Here is a 22,276-nt window from a genome sequence, read left to right on the forward strand (position 1 = left end):
AGGTCCCTTCCAACCCAAACCATGCCATGAAATAATCCTAGCAGAACAAGGGTGGGATTTGCAGTGGATATGAACAGAATACCAGCACATTCACTGTATAAAATCAATGTAGGGTTTTACTGTTGGGTTGGGTTTTTTGGGGGGGTGGGTCGGTTTTTTCTTCTAGATTTAAGAGGCTGTTGGCACTGGAAACTTAACGGATGGAGGGAAAAGTTTTAAGAGTTCAGAAAACACTTAAAAAGGGGGAACACATCCACGATGCTGGGGCACAACACTGGGCTGAGCCCTGTGCCAGAGAGCAACATCTGTGCAGATGTGCATCCCATCTTCCTTGGGGGGCTGGAACTGGATGATCTTAAGATTCTTTCCCACCCAAACCATTCTATGATTCTACGATGATTCCTAGGAAATGCAGCTGGCATGGGAGCTGTGAGCCGGTCCCGAGGGATGCCCTGAACCTGAGTGTGTGTGTCTATGCGTGTGTAAGCAAAAGCCTAAAAGAGGGCAAGGTCCGCGAGCTTCGCTGTGCCTCCGGTGCCACGGGAACACGGACGGACGCACACACGGAGCACTGCACGTCGGAACAAAAGGCACAGCCGTGCCCCCTCCGCGGCCGTGCCCCTCTTACAGCTGACTTCTAAGAAGTGCCCATAACCGCCGGCACCGCCGCGCCCACGGCCCGCACCGCCCTCCCGCGACCGAAACCTGGATTCGCCGTGCCCCGCCGCTCCCCGCCGCGCCGCGCCGCTCCTTATCCATGGCGCGGGGCGGGCCGGCGGCCGCGGCGCTATATAGGGCGGGCCGGGCGGGAGCGGCGGGGCACGGCGGGCGGGAAGAGAATAAACGGACGGGGAGCGCGCTCTCCTCACTCATTTTTTCCCTCCCCTCTCTGTTTTTCGTCCCCTTTTTTTCTCCTTTCTTCTCCGAAGCGGTTTTTTTGGACCAAGTTTTCTTCAGACCGTCTGGTTTTGGTTTGGGTTTTTCGTACTTTTTGTTTTTGTGTGGAAAAGCAATAATTTAGTGCCGGTGACTGAGGCGCTCTGCACGGAGGAGGAGGGGGGGGAGAAAGGGAAAGTTGCCTTTGTTGCCAGCGGGCTCTGACTGCCTCTATGTGCCTAAGGGCGGGCGGCTGAAGAGAGAGGGGCCGGCAGCGCAGGGTGTGTGCGAGCGGCCCCCGTGCCCGCAGCCCCGTCGGTGCGCGCTGCTCCGCAGCCGGCCGCGCCCCGGCTCTGCCCGTCCCGCTCCCGGCCCGGGGGTGCGCGCCTCCCGGCGGGCCGCCCCCCTTCCTCCTCCTCCTCCGCCGGTTGCCATGGTGCCGCGGCCCGGCGTGCTGTGGGCAGTGGCGGCGGCGGCGCTGGCGCTGCTGGTCCGGCGGGCGGCGGCGGCGCTGGCGGGGCCGGTGGTGCGCTGCGAGCCCTGCGACGCGCGGGCGCTGCAGCAGTGCAAGCCCCTGCAGCCCGACTGCGCCGAGCGGGTGCGGGAGCCGGGCTGCGGCTGCTGCCTCACCTGCGCCCTGCGCATCGGGCAGTCCTGCGGCATCTACACCGAGCGCTGCGGCGCCGGACTCAGCTGCCAGCCGCGGCGGGACGAGGCGCGGCCGCTGCAGGCGCTGCTGGAGGGACGCGGGCTCTGCACCAACGCCACGGCGGGCGGCAAGCTGCGAGCCTTCCTCCTGCCGGGGCCGCATGCTGCAGGTAAGGGGGCCGCGGCTCGGCGCGGAGGGGCGAAGAGACCGCGAGCGTGCGCGACTCCGCGCGCGTTCCCGCGTCCTTGCGCTCTTCTTATTTATTTCTTTTCTCCTAAGTAAGTTGCACGCAGCGGTGGGGGAGGCGCAGGCGCTGCAGGGCTGCTTGCCCCTTTCCATCTTGCCGGGGGCTCCTCGGGCAGCCACGCAGCCGAGGCTGGGATCGTTTAGGAGGAGGGCTGCTTTTGCAGAAGGAAAGGGAGGTTTCCTTCTGATACCTCATTTCTGTGTATATCTGTTTTCTTCAACGCTGACGCGCCTCGCAAAAGAGGCAGAGTTGCTCTTTCATTAAATAACCCCGGGGGGGTGTGTGTAGGGATGGCTCTTGCGGGTGCGTGCGGCTGCCGGGATGAAGAAGGGGTGAAATCCTTGCGGTTTGGCCCCAGTGTTCCTGGAAAGAAGGTGGGGGAAAGCTGGATAGAGTAGGCTAAATCTGCGCTGCAGCGCGGCTAGGTCAGGGGAATGCTAAGCACAGGGAGGAAAAGAAGGAAAAAGGGGGGGTAGGGTGTTAAATACTCCCCTGGCCCGGGAAGGTGGTTATTCAGAACAAAGCGTTTGCACAGCAGTGTTTAAGAGGACGTTGGGGTTTTTTGCCTGCACTGCAAATAAATCTTTGGTCAAATGAAGCTTTCCTGTAGCTCTTACATGTCTTGTAAACGAGACTTTCACAGAGCAGGTTTTGTTTTGTTTGAAGAGCAAGGGACGGTTGGAAAAAGTTCTGTTAGCGTGCACATTTGGAAACTTAAGACGGGGAAACTTGGGATTGGGATCAAGCAAGCCCAGACTCTCTGCGCAAACATTTCATTAAACTGTTTGCTAACCAACAGCAAGTATGTTAACATTTGTTTAATAGAAAAGTGTGTCAAAAGGCTTTCCACTGTTTGCATTTTTAAAAAGCCAGGAGTTGCTCTGCTAGGTTGCAGAGACTCTTTGGCTGGCCTCTCCATAGCTGAGGAAGTGGCACCAGTGCTCCAGTTAACTGGCTGCTATGAAAGCAGGAGATGCCTTATTATAATTATTTATGTGCTGCTCCCAAGCTGTGACAATTTGAATGAGCGTTCAGAGGTATTCACTGAAGTTTTAAAACTCATTGGAACATGGAGCAGCTTCTTTCATTGCATGAACTTGGCTCCGCATAGTCATCCTTCACATGGATTGGGAAGGAGGGGGAGTCCCCTCCATACTTGAGAGCTGGTGCTGTTTAGTGGAAGGGCAGTGCTTTTAACAGTGACTGTTAAAGGAAGGGGAAGACAGAGTTGCACTTTGCTGAAAACCTTTCTATTTTCAGCCTCAACAGTCCAAATGCCGAGTTCCTGTTTCTGCATTCTTGGCTAGAGGGAGAACTCTGATTTTGAGATCAATAGGAGCTTTGATTCCTTAAAAAGTGCCGAGGAGGACCTTTAGAGCTCGCATTCAAGGAGTGAAGGTGGCAAACCTGGGGTGCACGAAGGAAGAAGTTAGCTGAACCTGTGTGATCCATAGTGCCCTCCTCTGCATGGGGATTGTTCCACTCTTAGCTCTAAATCAAACACTCCCTGGTATGCACCCTCCCTGGGCAGGATCACATCCCTAGCAGTGTTTAAGGCCAAGTTGGACGGGGATTGGAGCAACCTGGTCTAGTGGAAGATATCCCTGACAATGTCAGGGGGCTGGAACTGGCTGAGCTTTAAGGTCCTTTCCAACCCAAATCTTCCCATGATCTCCCTTACAAACAGCTAGGTCCTGCATCACAAGCCGCCTAGTTTATAGAAATGGCTAGAAACCAGTGCAGGGTGGTGTATGTTACAATACCTTCCCCACAGCAACTGTAGCAGGCCACTGACTTGCTTTCCAGTTCATTTTTCTGGGGGCATGAAAGTGTTAAGTACCAGTGTGTACGTACAACTGTTCTGATCTGCTCTTTAAAAAGAGAGCAAGTAAGTCTCATCGCAGTTGTGTTTCTGTTACGAGGCTGCAAAGCTAACACAACACCAGGTCTTGTGAAACTAAGTTAATATGCTTTGCAGTTGAAAATGTGGCATTACAACTGTTGCAAGTTGAAGTGTAAGAAGTGCTGATGAAATGTGATGGCCTATCTAAACTGAAATGACCAGCCTGGTAATTATTTAGTGCACACTAAGAATATTTTGTATTTATTTTTGGGAGAGGAGGCAAACTATTGAACTGGACTAATGGCAGAAAACCTAGTAGGCATGGTATTTATATTTAGGAGATTCGGGTTTATAACATTTTATTGTGTCATTTCTTGCAGAATTCATTGAGTATGTGAGGGGAAAAAAATACCACTGTTTAAAAACAGGACATTAAACCACCAAAAATATGTTCAAATACCGCTGAGAGTCTGAGTTAAACCCACAAAAGCCAGGAAATTTAGACTTAAGACTTAAACTTCCTTAATCCATTTGCAGTGGGAGTTGGATTTTCCTGGTCAATTATGTCCATTGCCAGCAGTGGCTACACTAAAACCACCAGCACCAAGATGTTAACTCGGATCCCTTCTCCTCCTCGTGTTCCTCTCCTGTTCCTGTGTGTTGGCACTGCCACTGTACTGCCTATGTTGAAATATTTAGAGTCAATGGGCTGTGTGAACATGGGCTTTCAGGTTTAGTGCTGAATTTCTCAGCTTCTGTGGTTTTTCAGTGAGCCATCAAGTCTAATTTTAAGGAACATCCAGATTTCCAGGATGTTCCTTGCGCATCAGTTATCATTGTGCATTCCCAATATTACTTCTTTAATGAAGGGGAAAAAAAAACGTGGCTGGCAGCCAAGGCAGCAACTAGTGGGACTTAGCTACTTAGTTGATAGGAATATCCAAACTTGGAAAAACTCCCAGCCAGTTACAGTTACACTGCAGGAGTCTCCTATGAGGGAGGAATGCAGTGTAGACAAATACCTCAGAAGGTACAGAAACACTGGGCTTATGCAGTACTGGGGGGGGGGGGGGGGGGGAATATGCTTTTCCTGTATTTTTGTGGATGGTAGTTTAAAGAGAAAATATTTTTGAAGCTCATGATGAAAGGAGATGCTTGTCCTTTGACACCATTACAGAATGAATGGCATTTTTTTGCCCATGACCTTTAAAGTTTGTATTGTGCACCTAGATATGTTTCTGATTTTAATAGCAAAAGAATTAAAATGTGTTGGGTTTTTTTTCCCTTCTTCCCTGTCCTGTAAGTTGAATGAATTTAGGAAAGAAAAAGTATTCAGGGAGCAAGGGGATGCTTCAGTTAGAAAAGCCAGTGCTTTGGCAGCAATGGCGCTGATGCATGCAGAACACCAAATTGGTCATCTTTTTACATATCACTACTTTATAAAGGCAAATGAAGCACATAGACTAATCTAGTGGCTTACTGCCCTTCCAGATGCTGCTAGCAGTTGATTAACATTTTTTTCTTCACTGCATTTGTTCTTCTCAAAGGAAATTCCAGTGATTCAGAAGAAGACGAAGACCGGAGTACCAGCAGCATAGAAAATCAGGCCATCCCAAACACTCACAGGGTGCCCGATTCCAAATCGCATCCACCACACATCAAAATAGATATCATCAGGAAAGTGCAAGCCAAAAACACACAGCGCTATAAAGTGGAATATGATTCACAGAGTACGGACACGCTGAATTTCTCTTCTGAATCCAAACAAGAGACTGAATACGTAAGTACATCTTGTAAATGGAAAGGCATTTTGCAGAATGTGAGTGTGTGCAAGCAAGTATATGCATGTTCTGCACATGACAAGATAGATAAATAAGCTGAATAACTAAATGGTGGCAATTGTAGTAGCCATTTAGGACACTCTGGCTTCTGAACTGGTAAAACTGTCAGATTGACAAATGCAGGCAGTCAGCAGACCGAGCAAATCGCATTCAGAAAAGAGGCCTAACGCAGTGGTACTTATGTTGATGCAAGTCTGACTTTCACTAAGTCATTTCTTAGAGACTAAAAGTTCTTGTTCTCCCCTGTAATTATCACACATTTGTTTGAGGGGACTTGGGGCAGGTTTAGTATTGTCATCATTGAAATTGGTTATAAACAGCATTATTGGGTTGCAGTAATGGAAAAAAGATGTTTCATGTTCAGTGTAGTGGCGCTGTATTCACACTCCATGGAGCAAATCAAGGGAGATAAACTTGGCCTGGGTTGAGGACTAGGATCTTGACTGGTCAGTCATTGTTCGTACATGCTGAACATCACCTTCACTTGCAGTCATCATTTGGTGCCACTGCCTAAATGCAAAGGCTCACTGGCACATGAGCTCCTATTACTTTCTACTGACTGTGCCCAGTGGATTTGCAGGGCAGCTGGAGTTTGTTGAATCCGAGGGGAGAATAATTCCTCTTCCTGGACATCCTGGCTGATAATCCTGTGGTTATCCTTGTGCCTGTGCCAGATGGCCTAAAAAATGTGTCTGGGAAATACTTTGGTGTTTCATCAAAACAGTTGTGGTTAAACCAGATGTGGATTCCCGTCTGCTAAAGAAGGTTTTGAAACCTGTATGAGGTGGAAAGATGTGTCTGAAAAGAGCGGCCTCCAAGTTAACACAGCAAGGGTGCTGAAGCTGCATGTTTAGTTTGTCACTGTTGTCCAGCTGTCTAGTAAAGACACTTAAGTATCTGCGTTTCAGGGTATCCTCTCCCCCAGGACATGAAGTAAACTGCCTACAGTAAAAGAATGAACTTTGGTAGCTCTCAGGAAATAGGATCCTGGTGTTAGCTAGGATGAACATTTCACTTGCGTGGTAGCTGGGCCCCATGAGCAGAGGCACCCTGGCTTACCAGGGCTGCTGGTGTCTGTAAGAACCAGAAATAAGTCCATCGAGGACAGGTGCCTTTGTCAGCAAATGCCCTTCTAGCTGTGTCTGCATGTTAGCTTTTGATACTGATCTCTCTGACTTTGGAAGCCTGCTTCAAAATACTAATTAAAAAAGGACTGTTGATCTTTTTGTAGGCCTGACTCGGGACCAAGTCTCTGAACGTCTGTGATTTGCAGTCAGTGTGTCTGAGCAGTTCTGGGGGTTTTTTGAGGATCTGACCATAAGGGCAGCATTTTAAAGTGTATGTTTAGAGCTTGTGAGATTGATACCAAAAGAAAACATGAAAGCAGCAAGGAAGGGTTTTGTTAATGAAAGAAAATCAATTTTAAACTCCAATAGAACTGTGGAGTCTCTGTGCTTCCAGACACTAAAGGCACTTTATATGAGCAAGCTATTAATATTACCACTTGAAAGTACAAGTGTCATTACTTCACTAATTAAAAATTGCACCAAATGAGTCTCTGTGTTGATACAGCAATTTGCATGTTTTAAACCCGTGCAACCATGCAAAGGAGCTTTTTTGGGTCTCTCCTGAAGAAACAAGCTGGTGGACCAAGCCAGTAATGTGCCCAGACAGGAGTGTAGCTAAGCACAGAGTTTGCAGGTTGTGTCTCTTGAATCCTGATCCCACTGCTGACACTGACTGCCTCTTGGCCTCTGGCAAAACGTGAACTCCTCTGCTCCTGGTTTTGTGACTGCAGAGTGGGGCTTGTAAGCCTTTACTCCCTACCCTGAAGGGCTGCAGTGAGGAGTAATTAATTGGTGTTTGAGACCTGCTCTTAAAAGTGCTTCTGGAAGTTCTTTTTGGCTCATTGTCCTAGAGCTAATCCTCCCTACATTGTTGTCAGCCTTTTGCAGGTGGAGAAAGTGAGGCAAAAAGTTATCTATTGACATATCTCATTAGGTGGCTTATCTAACAAGACTTGTGTGCAGCCATTCCTTTGCATGGCTGCATCTGTTTGGTCCAGTTGAAATTGGCAGTTGTTCAAAGTTGTGGTATTTATATATATATATATATATGCGCGCATGCATACACATTATGCCAAACTACCTGTTTTCAATTAAATACATTTCATTTAAACTTTCAAATGCAGCAGAATCATGAAAATCAAATGGCTTTAGGGAAAATCTACCAAGTAATGTATTTCAAGTTGCCTACCTACCTTCTTTTCCCACTTGGTGAAAAGGCCAGTTTTTCAAACCTAAGTTGTCTTATGTATTACTGATTTACATACCTACAGAAAGGCTTGACCAGTATCTGTGGCTGTGATTCCAACTGGAAATGCCAGTCTATGGCTCAGCATAGCATAGGGCCTTCAGTGTTTAGAAATCAGTTTATCCTAAATATAGCAGAAAGTCTGAATTTTATCTGTGAATGAATGGTCTGCCATTTGACATACCTGGCCATCCCTTTGTTTTAATGGGTTTGTTTGGGTTTGTGCTTCTTGCCCTTTAAAGATTTATTAACAACTGTTGTGTGAAAGACAACATTTGGGAATGAAGTTTCAACAGTGTTTTTTGAACCATGCTTGTTAACAGGGTCCCTGTCGTAGAGAAATGGAAGACACTTTAAACCACCTAAAGATCCTGAATGTCTTGAGTCCCAGGGGTTTTCATATTCCAAATTGTGACAAGAAGGGATTCTACAAGAAAAAGCAAGTAAGTACAGAGTCTCATTCATTTCACTGAATGCACTTCGCCTCTTCTGCATCTTTGCTGCAGGATCTTTCCAGCAAGGTGTGTTACGTACCATTTTACAGAGGAGCTAGTTCATTTCCACTTTTAGGATATGATCTGATAGTGCTGAACTTTGTCAAGTGGGAACAGTATTTTTATTTTCTGTTGGTCATGACAGCAGGTTTGTTTGGGAAACTTCATACCTGATCACACATGGGTTGTCTGGTGTTCTACATACTAATGCCCTTTGGTTTAAAAAAGGCAGTGCTTCTGCAATAACCCACAGAGCTAATGTTGCAGTCACCATATGACTGCAATAGATCAATGCTTTGAATTGTAAATAGCTGCCTGCTTGAGAGTTCCTAGAAGAACTGCACTGGGTCATATTACAAAAGGCAACTTGAGAAACGTATATATCTGTCCTTTATGTGCTACACGGGTCTCTTCCAAAATCCAAGTCATGTTATCATGAAAGTGATACATCTGGTAGTTACTGTGCAGCAAGGATGGCTTCTCAGCCCTCTTTGGTTCTGGGGTTGTGACCTTTCTTGACAAATGCAGACCTAAGCTGCAGGTATTTATGCTTTAGTTGTGTGGGGTTGAACCATGGCAGCATTCTCCATTTAGTGCTGCTGCCCTTGAAACCTCATTCAGGAACTTGGGAAGTGCAAGACATGCCAGTTTTTCTGCTTAGTGTGCACGTCCCATCTAATTCCAGTGTTTAGTGACCTGCCTCCAAATGTATTATTCCAAAATCTCCTGAAATCAAGTTTATTTCAGATTTTCCTCAAGGCAAACCCTTTGTAAGAACAGATGCTGTTTGTGGGCCATCTTGTCTCTCCCATTTGGGTTTACACAAGTCAGCCTCTCTTATCTGTGGTAACCAAAGGAGTGGCTGACTGTGTTACTAGCTAATGCATCTGATTAGTTGGAAGTGAGAGCCCGACCTCCAACCAGGCAACCTTATTTTAGGAATGGTATCTCTCCGTATTTTGGCTTCTAGCTTTCTTAGAAACAGTCTTTCCCTTTTGGGTATTCCCTGGAGCAATGCATTAAGCTGGCAGTATCAGGTGGGGTGTTTGCAATAGGAGTGAGGTTTACAGCCTTCCCTTCTGCCATCAGCCCAGCACCAACTTGGGCTGTTTGACCTTCGGTGCGTGCTGCCGAGCTTGTCTGTGCTCCCCAGCTTTTCCCTGAGCAGCTGGTGGAGCTGGAACAGTTTCTTTTGGGAGTTTTGAGAAGCCTGTATCATTCTTCTCCTGCTGATTGTGAACTAGCAGAGAGCAATGCCCACACCTCAGTCTGTATTTGTTCAGAAAGTATGTCGGGCCACTGTGTGGAGTGAGGCTAAGACTGTGATTTGTGCCTGTGCCATAGAAACATTTGCTTAGCTACTTCAGAACAGCACATCATTTAACTGCATTCAAGGCACACAAGCGTACTGTGGCCCTTTTCCTTCTTTAGGTATTACAGAAGACCGCAGATTGGTATTTACTTTGTTCAGTAGATCTTCCTTTCATCTGTTTTCAGACTCTGAGGTTTTTGCTTCATCAGCAAAAAGGTGGTGGTTTGCACGCAGTCTCTGGCATATGTATGCAGTAAATCAGATCCACAGTAAGCACGTATTAAAGTGCCTTACTTTAAAGGGTGACTGTACTTTAAAGTGCAATCATAGTTTTGCCACTAAGGCAGGAAAAATGGGAATAGAGGGGAAAAAATAGGAGAGATGGATAATACACTTACCTGTCTTTGTTCCTAGAAGCTGATTTATGAGAGTAAGGTGTTGATATGGAGCAAAGACATGCTTCTGCCCTCTGTGTAGTGTCCATGCTGCCTGGAGACTTCCAGACTGCTTTAGGAAAAGTTCCTGCTCTGTGTGCAGCAGCCCATCCGGTCAGCAAACATAGAGGATGAAGGGGCACTTTCATACCCTGGCCAGCCTTGTCAAGCACCGTGCCAATTTACATAGGTCCAATACTTTCAGTGGTAGTTTGACACAACTCAGGGTCTTGTAGGAGATGCCCACAAATAGAGCCCATGTGAGTAAATATTTTACATGAATGCAGTTGGAGTGCTTCTCCTGCAGATGAACCTCAATCCACCCTGGGAACAGGCCTTCACAGGCAGGGCTTACACAGGCAGGCTGCTTCTCACACAAGCAGAATACCAACCAAAAATAATGTATTTGAGTTGCCCTTATAGAATTGACATGTATTAAAAATCATCAGTTTTGAGAGAGGGAGTCTCAGCCCTGTCCAGACTGACTTCACTGTCTGCAGGACAATGCAGCAGTTGTGTTCGCCTGGTTTTCTTTGTTGGAGCATCAACATGTAGGTCTGATACTTCAGGCAGTGTGAGCAGGTGCTTAATCTCATTAACAGAAGGCTAGGGTATTGTATTAATTTCATTGCTATTATTAGCAGCATTCAATCTGCAATTCAATTATATTGTTGTGACAACACAATTCATAATAATAGGTTAGGAAATAGTAAATCCATCAAAGAAAAAAGTATAAACTAGGTGTTCTTAATTCTGGAAACAGTTGGCAAAATCACTGCCAAGGATTATAATGTAGATAGGTGTGTGATGGTAGGAATCTGATAAATTATGATCAACCTGGAAACAATTAAAACGCATTCAGGAGGCACTTTGTGTGCATATATTCTGCCTTCCTGGCCACCTAGTCTTCCAGTCAAGGTGAAAGCAGCTATTTTTCAAGATGTTAGTGGAGGATATCTAGAAATGGACTTTTCAGGAACAACCATAGGGAGTAATTTGCGTATATGAAACGATTTTGAGAACGTAAATTAATCTGTCGGGGTATAACATGAGAAGTATTTCACTCCTTGTGTTTATGTATAAACTTTGAAAATCAGGCCTATTAAAATTTAGAATTCTTTGTCTTAATAAATCACGCATGTACGGTCGTACTGTTCTGCTGTGGTGCATAGGTGCATTTACATGGAATAGGTTGATACAGGCATGTTTCTGCCTCAAGCATAGAAAAAAAAGTTTTGATGAAATTAGAATTATTATATGGGGCAATTCTAGTAATTGTGTACTGGGGCCAGATACTCACCTAAATGTGAGCTGGCATCGTTCCACTAAAAACAGAGCTGGGCTTGGCAGGAGCCAAAACGGCCTGAGGTATATGTCAGTGCTGTCTGCAGTCTGTTGCAGGAGACCACAGTTGTAGCTCCATGGAGACCTCTGGGCTGACCAGGAATTCAATGGGATACCATATGCTTTGCTGTGCCCCACGAATGCCTCTGCGGCACTTCTTTGTGGAAGGGAGAGGGGCAGGTGGCATGGAAGCTGGCAGCTGGTGTTCCTATCAGAAGTAATTACTGACTCCACAGCTTGGGAGGTTTTCCAGCTTTTTGGACTTCTGAAGTCATACAGAAGAGCTAGGCACAGCCTTGAAATGTATGTTGAGTGCAAAATTCAAAAGAGTGGATTTTTGTTATTCTATATGAACTCTGCCGCTTATGTAGGGAATGCAGACTAGCTGCTTCAGGATAAAAGCATCACTGAATCAAAAATGCTTTACTGTTGACACCATGGCTGAGCAAGTAGTACAAAATCACAGATTGGGAAATAAAGAAAACAGTAGTAGTAAGGAAGGTGTTCCTGCAGACTAACTTCACGTTGTAGTTAATTCTGAAAATTGATTATGCAACTGTAAAAAGCAATCAAAACCTCCAACAACATGAGATAACTTTTAATTGATCATTTGTTTTGAGAGTGATGCAAGCATATGAATCAGCAAGAGTTGTGTAACATACTTCATATAGTACTTCTAAAAGGGGAGGCTGTGTTACTATTATTAGCAGAAGTGTAGTTTCATTGCTGGAGCACCAGGCTGGCAGCCAGAAGCCCTGTGCTCTAATTCTAACTCCATCTGTGCGTGCTCCCTTGGGAAAAACAAGAACTGCTGCCTCAGTTTCCTTTTCTGTAAGATTTAAATGCAGCAGAGACTGGTTATGAATTCCTCACGTTTGAGCATGAAGAACTGAAGTCACTAAATGTTAACACCACTTAAGCCAGAGTCCAGTCCACTTGCCACCAAAATTGAAGGCAAATTTCCCATTGACGTCAGCGGACTTTGGGCAGGCATTGATGGAAATCCTGGAGAGTAAGTGCAAGCCCCAGTCAGGCTTTTGAGGCAATAAACATGAGTTGTAAAACTTAGGTCTAAAGATTTGGTACAGAAAATCAAGCAGATAGGGAGCTAGAACTCAAATGCAGCTAACCACGTAGCTTAGCAAATTATTAATGTAGCTGCTCTCTCAGCAGGTTTGAACTTCTTCACCCTCTCCTAAAATAAGCTGATACGTACTTTGAGCTTGATTTTGTCATCCTGCTGACGGCCATTTGCATAGGGCTAATAAAAGGACTGCAAATTCAGAGAAGGTGGTGGTGTATTATTTCTGCATTGAGCTTGTTACTCAAAATGTATCACGAGGGTAGATTAATTTGTGGTTACAGTGATGAGCATTACTTCATTTACTGTAAAAATAAATGAGTTGGAGTCTTGTTCAGAAATTTGTGTTGAATGTGTGTTACGTTCCATCTCTCTTTCACAAGTTCCTAGTGAAGACCCTATGCCATGCTGCCACAAATTGGTTGAATCAGGATCAGTGTGTTGGTGCCGGCTATCCTAGAAATGGCCCATATTCACAGTTCTGTTCAGAATAGCAGCCTTTCACCTGAGACCCTGAACTAGACGTTGAAAGAGTCAGGCACTTTTGGCAGCATGTGAAGCCGAACACTTGCTTGATGTTTCCTTATGTACTTGCACATGGGAAAGACACTTGGCTTTGTAAGCCATGATCATGTGAGAGATGGGGACATGCCTATTAGACTCTGGAGAACAAGCAGCTGAGTGATAGTGGTAGTTTACCTGACTCCTACCAGCCTGAACCCCTGAAATACTTGAATTGCTGCAAGTGTGATCTTGGAGGCAGCATTTGCTCTGCTTGCATGACAGGGTCATAAGTGGCTTCAGCCTAGCCTATCTTCTTTCATGTTGGCAATGGCAACAGATGAAACCTCAGTCCTTGAAAAGCTAGGTACGCTTGTGTCACCACCTCCTTTGTAAGTCTGTGCTGACTAAACAGCCACATCTTGGCGTTTGCAGTGAATCCTGTATCGCCAAACATCAAAACTTGAGCTGACCTGGAAGCTCCATCTTGTCAATGAGGTTGACCATGGCAAACCTAGTGAGATAATCTGCGTCCTGGATATGCATGTCTTTCAAATGGGTGGAAAACCTTGTGGGGTCCCAGAGGTTCACTGTACGTAACTGTGTTCAGGGCTGCATACTGAATGCAGCCTGACGCATGTCATCTCCTTTAGTCTAGTTTTTACCATTGTTGGTTCTGTGGGGAGAGCACTGCTTACTTAGTACATTCGAGATTTTCACTTTTAATGCATTACTATTTCCAAAGAGGTTCAGTGTTGTTGCCTGCAATAGTTTCAGGTTGGTCAGTATTGCTGGCAAATTCACCAGGCAACTTCTAGAACTGACATAGGTCATAGACTAGTGTATATGCAACCTTATTTATAGGAGAATAAACATGTAAAGTCTTAGTACACCTAACAGTTGTTGAAGTGATAACTCCATTACAGAAGGATTATGTATCTCTTAATAAATGTCAACTACAGTATTGAAATTCCTCCAGCAAACAGATGCAAGCCAAGGGTGTTTATTGCTGCAGTGGCTGTCTTTGCGAGACCTGTGCTTTGGTGTGGAACAAATCTGTTGACTTCCTTTTCCAAAGATGGGTCACAGTCATCAGCCCATACTGTTGTAAGTAGTCCTGGTATTCAAAGGAGGCAACTGTGCTGCCTAATATAATAGGGAACAGTTCATAAGGCTTTTTTCTGGTAGTTCTTAGGGCAGTTTTATTATGGAGTAACTAGACCCAAAGGGGCTGATGGGCAGAGGAGGTAAGCTTTTATTGTAATACTCTGGTAGTGGTAATAAATAGTTGATTCCACACGATCTCTCCAGGAGATGGAAGTGCAGCCATCTAATGAGCAGGAATCCCTGCTATGTAAGACTTTAGAGCAGATAAAACAGAACTAATGCTGACTGTATCTTCTGTTGTGTTTCAGTGTCGCCCATCCAAAGGCCGAAAGAGAGGTTACTGCTGGTGCGTGGATAAATACGGACAGCCACTTCCCGGGTATGATGGGAAGGGAAAAGGAGATGTCCACTGCTATAATTTGGAAAGCAAATGAGGGCTGGGTGCCAGCTCTTCTGGCATCTGTGCGTGGCCACTGGACCTCGCAAAGACCTCGGAGGGGCTGGGCAAACACTGTGGACTGTTGTGAGTCAAGAGCTCTGCCTCCTGCGATGGATGGGGAGGCGCAGCCTCTGCGAACACTGCTGCACCCCACCACTAACACGCGCCAGGCTTCCTATAGGACGTGTAGGGAGCTCTGATTTCCCACGAAAACCTGCACTATTGATACCCAGAGAGAGAGGAAAAAAAAACAAAAGGCACTTCAGAATGGATTCAGGGAGTCTCCACTGACTTTTTAAAGAACGGCCTGTGACCAATCTGATCCCGAAAGATACTGGTTTTTATTGTAAAGAATTTATAGATTGTAAGCTTGTTAAGAGCATTAAAGGGAAAAAAAAACCCTCCTACAAAACAAAGCAAAACAAACCCACAAGGATTTAAAAGTTAAGCTTTTTTTTACAGGTCTGAAGGGAAACTTTTCTTCACGGGTAAAAAGTTTTATAAAAATCTCAAAGAACTTTTTAAAGAAACCTATTTCTAAAATAAAGACATGGCTATTTTTTCTGTAAAATATATTATGAATATTCTGTTAGGCTGTATTTAATATAATTTTTTTAATAAACTTTATTTAAATGTAACATGTGAATACCAAATACTACACAATAATTCTAGTGTATACTTCTGTATGCAAAGAGAAGGTAAGGGTATGGAATGATTTACAAATATGTATAGATCCATATGCATACACACTGACCTGACCTATTCTAGATAATAGAAATGAATTTGTGGAGTGAAGGAAGTGTTTCCAGAAGAGAGTAAGTTTTGTTATTTGAAGTAATGGCAAATACCAAGATTTTTTTTATTATTATTATTATTTTATTTTATTGCTATTTCTAATGTACCCATCACTGAATTATGCCACTGGAAAGGATAACAGTTGCACTGAAGCTCTCAGTAAAGCATTCTTCTGTCTGTCCTTTGCTTCAGTTTGTGCAACAGGGCTTTCATTTCCTCCATTTCCTGCTCACACTAATATTGAATATTCATGGAAAAAGCCATGCCATTACAGTAGCACCCTTTCTATCCGCTTATTTATTTTGAAAAGCTGTGTCTATTCTGTGTTGTCTTGGTACACTCTACCAAAGCACATACTCTGTATGAGGAACTCCTGTTGAAAACGATGCTGACAAGACAGGGGGGATCGTGGACCTGGGTGTTGAGACCCACGCGCTTCATTTATGCTACACGCAATTGTTGCTTGCTTTGACTTTGGTAGAAATTATTTGCCTGCATCTAAGCATAGAATAAGAACCCTTGGGTTTAAATATTTAAGCCAAATGTCTGCCATGATGTTTTATGTCCTTTTAATTGGAAACAAAGTGATTTGGTTTTGTTCTGGTATGTGACATGAGGAAGATTTGGGCAACATTTGGGGTTTTTTTGAGGCTGATTGTTTACTGAACTTCATGACAAATTCTGTATGACGATGAAATCTGGATAACAAAAGGTGGCCTGTGAAATGTAACATCTCTCTGGAAAGTAATGCCATATTTTGTATATGTATTTATTTATATATTTTATATAAATATTTTATATATTTATATAAATATATAATATATTCTTATATGTGTCACTATAAATGTTTGATGTCACTGTAGAAAGAAAAAGAAACCATCAACACTGTAATTTCCTGTTGGTTTGGGAACTCTGTGGGGATAGGGCAGTGGGTTTCCAGCTGTTGCGCTGGTGGGAGGAGACCACAGGGGATGAGGAGCTGCTCCTCTCATGCCCCATGAATTACAACTACCCTTGGCTTTGCCAGCAGTGGCAAATGTCTGGAAACTCTTGACGTGGAAAGGTTTGTCTATGCAGCTTGCCCGGATTGAGACAGCCGATCACCATAAATCAGATGTTTAAAGCCTTACCCTGAAATCTGTTAGCTGAGCAACCTTGGGTGTGTTTTACACATCTCCTTAAGTTCTAGCTAATGAATTGAGGTCACATCATTGTTAAAACTGAAATCTTTCTTTAACCTTAGAAAAAGGGGAAAAAAGTATACGTGAAGTGATGCTTCCTCCAGGCTAATACAGATTTCCTGACAGATGGTTACAGAAAGCTTTGTGAGGTGAAGATTTATTGCAATATTTTTACTGCTAATGCAAATGTAACGCCTGCAAAGATCTGTTGGCAAAGAAAATAAATGCTGGGCCTTTTTACAAAACATTAAGTTGTAAACCAGTTCCTTTGAAATAATACCACAGAGGGAGGAAAGTTGCATATGCCCAGTATTTGGGCATGTAACCATAGATGTGAGAATAAGGGTTCAGTTCAGGAAAGGGAGTTTTTTAATCGCTATCTCATGAGCCTTCTGAAAAGGAAAAGCAGCTTCTTGCCACAAAAGGTAGATAGGTGTCTTGTATGCCACGTTTTGCCGGTTATCCAAGAAATGGCGTGTTATCTTTCAAACCAAGTAAGCATAGGCGAAATGGGCTGGTAAAGTTCCTTAAGCAACAGCAAATAATGTGTGCAGGACACCAACTTTAATAGAATGCTTTATCTCGAGGAACTCAAACAGATTTAAACAAGCAAGCTGTCACATGGCATTCAGCTCCTTTAGTGGGACTAATGATCTTTGGTATGTGACAGAGAAAACATACAGCTAGGAGGGGAGGGGAGGCCGAAGAATTGCTTGGTTGTGCTAGTCAGCTTGGTTATTTTGCTTCCAACGCACGCCTTTAAAACAGAGACTGTCTAAAAATAGCAAAAAATAAAAAATCTCACCTGTAATTTAAAGGGTTTTTTTTCAGAAGTTGCCTTTAAATACTTTTTACGAGCGCAGTTGTTTGCACTAGGCCTGCATACGCGCAGTTGTCTATCTGATGTTCCTGGCAGCTGGCATTCTTGGTATGAAATGCAAAATAACGTTAGTCCCTCCCCCCCCCCCCCAAATAATTCACTCTTTAAAATGAAGAGAATCAGCGGTGGCTTTTTTCACATTCCTGCTCCTCGGAAGACAAGGGTTCAATTCAATGGACAAGTTCCTCCTCATTCAGAGATTTTTCTCATGGCTCTGGGAGCCAGGCTGCAACTCAAACGGGAATGTTTGTGGTCTACATGGAAGCAGCAGAATGTGGGCAGTGCGAAGCAAATGTGTGGGTCACTACCAGTAGAAGGGAAGATCACTCTCTGTGCACAGGTTAGAAATGTTACCTGCCAAGAGCTGCAATGAAGGCAGGGCTTTGTGTTTGGTGGCAGGATGGAACCAGTGCATTAAAAAAGCACCTCCTGTTTTAGTGCTTTCACTTGCTTTCAGCTCAGGTGGTTTGTTTGTAAGTGACCATTTGCCAGCTTTTGTCTTAACAAACTCAAGAGTCTGGGGTGATCTGGGTGACTACGATGAAGGCTCAGAAAACACCCTTGTAACTGCTGACATCAGTTACACATCAAGCATTTGCATGGGAAGGCACTATGAAGGTTTGTTGTGTGCACTGCAAAAGTTGCTCATTTCTTTTTCAGCATATTTCATCTCTAGATTCTACATGGGTACCATATGGACCCACATTGATGTGGTGAGTGTGTATTTTAACCAGTGTAATAAATGGTTGCAGAAATCCCTATAATTGACCCGGATGCATGTTAAAGCTGCCTGCAGGCAGCTCTATTATCTTTCAAACTATTTGAGAAAGTTCCCTTTTTTAATAGACCACTGTGCTATAGTCTTTAGAGCTCAGAATATCCCTCTCCACCTTTTTGGCATGAACGCCCTTCAGGGCATAATGTTAGCCATTTGTGCACAAGGAAGGAGGCTTCAATGAATACCAAAACCACAGAATTAATTAGTTTTTAGTACAGTCTGAACTTTTTATGACTAAATTCCAGGGAAACCTTAGCACAGCATAATTCTTCTTGAACTGAGCCCCAAATGTAAGTAATGGTTTTACAGACCTTTGGGGAAATCATTTTCTGGTATCTCTAGTCAGTCTCGAAAACTGGGTAAGCAAGGAGGGCTCCACAGAGGTTTTACGTAGTAGCAGTAGGAATTATGTTTCAAGTGTGAAAAGTGCTGAGCAATTTTCCTGGATTCCAAAGCATACTGCTATTCAAAATGAAATATGTATATAGGTAGCCATTCTGTGTATGCTTCTGCTGCTCTTTTGGGAACTCTTCAGATATGGTAATTTCTGTCTCAGGAATATGTTCGATTCCTACGTTAGAAAGGACCCATTCTGTTCCCCCACTCCCTCTTATTTTTTTTCCCTGAGATATTGAAAAATAAGATCGCAGAAGATCATCAGAGTATTCCAAGAGCAAGCTTTTTGTGGTGAGTATCCATAATGCCTTCATCTGCAAGTGGGCAGGGTTTTGGTACGTCCAGTGGACCTGGGTATATTCTTCCAAGTGGGAAGTATTTAAGCTTCTTTTGATTTTGGAGTCTCCATCCTTGGAGATAGATACTAGAAAACCACCTGGACATGTTCCTGGGCAACCATTCTAGGTGGCAAGGAGGTTGGGCCGGGTGACTTCCAGAGGTCCTTTCCAACCTCAACCACCCCGTGATCCTATGAACCTGTCAGGATGCGGCTGGAGTTGCAGTGTATGGGATTATCTACATTATACAATGCATTCCTTGAGAAGTTATTACATCTTCTTCTGCTAAAAAAGAAATGTCCCATTAAAATGGCCAGTAGTGCAATTTGGTTTTCATCAGAAGAAGTTTTAGTTTTCAAACTCTGCATTTTATGTATTACTTCTTCCAGTTCAGATGTTGCAGCTGCAGAAGCAGACACCAGGCTCAGACAAAATTCCATCACAAAAGCCTTCCCTTCCGCCATTTCCCTGAATTAAAAAGGGCAAATGGCTTCAAGGCTGAAAGTTGCAGCTGAAAAAAACCTGGAGGCCAGGTATTAGCAGAAGTAATGCTCAGTTTATCCTTGCAGAATGCATGTCCTGCTGCAGTATGCATCCTGGCTTTCTGCTTCTGCTGACCTATACAAATTCCTTAAGAGCCTTTCTCTGTCATGGCTAATTTCCCCCCACTGCTCTCTCCCTGAGTGGGGATGGAGGGAAAGGCACAAAGTTATTGCTGCAGAGAGCAGCTGAGATTTCCTCCGAAAAAATCTGTGGAGCTGAAAAATACACCATTGCTGGTTCCTGCAGCCACGTGTGGTTAGGACCTTCCAAAAGCGGGGTAGGGAAGGGACTTGCTTACAAGAGCCAGGCTGATTGTGCATTTCCCTCACTCCCTGCAACTGCAGAGCTGAGGCTATTTTTGCCTGCTTATGCCACACAGAGAATATTCAAGGTGAAGGCTTGTTTCCTATATCTGCTGCGTATCACGTAACTTGCACCCAGTAAAAAAAGACCTCGGTGACTGAGCTTCAAAAGTTGATTACTGCCTTATGACAGGGGTGCCTTCAGCCCTCGGATCCTGCCGTGCATTTGCACGGCTATTATCCTGCTACCAGTGGCATGTTGCTGCTCTTCTTTTTCTGTTGCTTTGCTGGGGCTAAATGGTGAGGGCTCAGCTGCCGAAGCAGCAATAAACAGAAGCCACAGGCAAAGACAAAATATGAAAGAAGATCATGACTCCTTTTGCTCTAGGCCTACAGAGACATCCCACACTAAGATGCTTTTCCAAGGAGCCTCAGCACCTACACATCAGCCTGCTGAACTACAAAGCACCGTCAGCGCGAGAGACAAAAGTTACACGTCACTCCTCGCATCAGTATGCAATTAAAAACCTCAGTGTAGGCACGAACGGGCTGCTCTTTGTTAGCTTAACAGCAGTTGGAGAAGCCTGGGAGCAAGAGGCAAACTGTGCTGTGTTCTTGCACAGCAGAAATGCGGCAGGGAGCCTCTGCTGCAATAGCTGCACGCACTGATCAGGCACTGTCCCTGCCGGGAAACATGGTTCATAAAGAAGCTGCGAGGAGCCATGTGTGTGTGCAGCCCTGTCTTCCCCTCCGTGCCCTGGTCTCTGCTGGGCTGCACACACGGCCCCTCAGAGGTGATAATCCAACGTGGAGTCTGGAAAGGCGAGCAGGAACCTCTGCAGAATGAAGCAGCAGATCTGTACCAGGTTAAGTTTAGAGCTGTTCATTCGACCCCACTAAAACATCCACCGGCACCCTCGCTCCCACGTCCCTGCCGCTGGAAGCTGCCCCTCTCCCGGGGCCCTCACAGCAGCTTACTTTGCACCCTGGGGAGGAGGTAGGTCAAGGGAGAAGGAAAGGAGGGACCAAAGCCCTTCTTTGCTGACAGAGCTGTGGTCAGAGCGGCTTTTGTTACTCACAGTGCAAGTGCTGGTACGCCTGGGCTCCTGCTGCACTGCTGTTGGCTTCGGTACTTTCTGGTAGTGCAGAAGTAACGGCTGTGCTCCCAGGAGACCCTCTCCTTCCTTGCCCCATCCCACCTTTATCTAAATGTGGCTAGGTAATACAGACTGGCACATAAGTAAGAGAAGCCCTCCACTTGCCCCAGCCCTGCCACTGTTACTATATACCATGCACCCAAGTCTTTAAGAATGCAATGTGCCTTAACAAACACAATGAAGTGTTTGTTAAGAGGCTCGTACCCCACTTTCCTGTGTGAATCCCTGCCTCATTCTTGGTGCAATGCACAGCAAGTACACAAAATAATTGGGCCATAAATACAAAATGTGTCGGCAAATAGAAAGCCTGGGGCCTGTTGTTAGTGCAGTCTGGGGAGGCTGTTTAGGCTGCTGGTTTATCAGTGCAGTGATAGCCGAGGAAAAGTAGACCCATTTCAAAGGTGGTGTCTGAAGACAGAGATAGGACTTGCCCTTTCAATGTGCAGCATGGGCTGAGATTCTAGCTTGGAATGAGCCACTTATAGATCCTTTTTGTTATTATTATGGGTTGGATGGGAGTTAGACATTGGTGTTGTTCTGCAGTAGGAAGGCAGTGATGTGGGTGGAAAAGTAACGTTTCTAACTGCAGAGTCAGTGCTGCTGGTGCAGAACAATCGTCTTTGGTTCTGACTACAGAAAAAACCTGCTCTGTTTTAGTATGTTGCTGGGGCTCCCGCAGTGTCTGACACTACAGGAGCCAAGCACTATCCACAAGAGCAATAAATCCTGTGACAAGCCTCTGCCCTGTGCCCTCCTTTTCCACCCCACTTTTCCTCCCTTGAGGAAAGAAAGTTCGATGTGACGCATCTTCTGTTTGCTTTTTAATTTTGTGATGTGCTTAGGATTCTCATTAGCAAGTGCAAGGCCAAAGGAATATACTGGCTTGGGAAAGGGAAGGGCTAAATCTTGATGTGCTTTATATCTGATCTTGCTTTGGGCTGGGTCTGTAGAAAGCTGTGCCCTGCCAAATTTTGCCTTTGCAGGGCATGTGTTCTTACGGTAAAGTGATAGAGATGCAGATGAGCTTTCAGTGTTAGTGTTGGCTGCCCTTCACCCCTGTTCTCTTCTCTCCCCTCACCTCCTGCCAGCACCAGCGGACACGAACGCGTCTCTGCTGTTCCCAAAGCAATGAGCAGAACTGACTCAGCAGAGCAGAGCCCGTACCAAGTGACTGTAGGTTGCCTTGGACAGCTTCAGGGGAATCACGGGGTAGAAAATAAAGTGCAGAGGGCAGTGACCTTATTTCTGTGCTGTGAGCATTCTGCAGATGGCAGCAGGCCATGGGCAGGAGGAGGCATGGCTGGAACAGATCCTGCTGCAGCAAACCTGGCAGGAGGAAGCACAAACTGGGGAGGCAGGGCTCTCACATCATGTGAACAGATGCTCACCTGAGCCCTTCCGCCCCCAGTTAACTTTCTTTTAGGT

The 22,276-nt window shown here is 45.1% G+C and overlaps 1 protein-coding gene across 1 annotated transcript; it reads left to right on the top strand.

Moving 5' to 3' along the window:
* The first annotated feature begins 828 nt into the window (after window positions 1–828).
* IGFBP3 (insulin like growth factor binding protein 3) lies at window positions 829–16,704 on the top strand. Its single transcript, XM_065665628.1, has 4 exons — window positions 829–1,694; window positions 5,163–5,395; window positions 8,093–8,212; window positions 14,351–16,704. The coding sequence occupies exons 1-4, from the start codon at window positions 1,310–1,312 to the stop codon at window positions 14,474–14,476; spliced, it is 864 nt and encodes a 287-aa protein (XP_065521700.1). The 5' UTR covers window positions 829–1,309; the 3' UTR covers window positions 14,477–16,704.
* The last annotated feature ends 5,572 nt before the right edge of the window (window positions 16,705–22,276 follow it).

This window comes from Lathamus discolor, chromosome 2 (genome assembly GCF_037157495.1).
Source record: "Lathamus discolor isolate bLatDis1 chromosome 2, bLatDis1.hap1, whole genome shotgun sequence".
NCBI classification, from domain to species: domain Eukaryota; kingdom Metazoa; phylum Chordata; class Aves; order Psittaciformes; family Psittacidae; genus Lathamus; species Lathamus discolor.

Excerpts from the sequence above, each read along its gene's own strand:
- IGFBP3 (XM_065665628.1), top strand. The coding sequence starts at position 1,310 with ATGGTGCCGCGGCCCGGCGTGCTGTGGGCAGTGGCGGCGGCGGCGCTG. Across the intron at positions 1,695-5,162 it reads GCCGGGGCCGCATGCTGCAG|GAAATTCCAGTGATTCAGAA; the intron begins GTAAGGGGGCCG and ends TTCTTCTCAAAG. Across the intron at positions 5,396-8,092 it reads CCAAACAAGAGACTGAATAC|GGTCCCTGTCGTAGAGAAAT; the intron begins GTAAGTACATCT and ends GCTTGTTAACAG.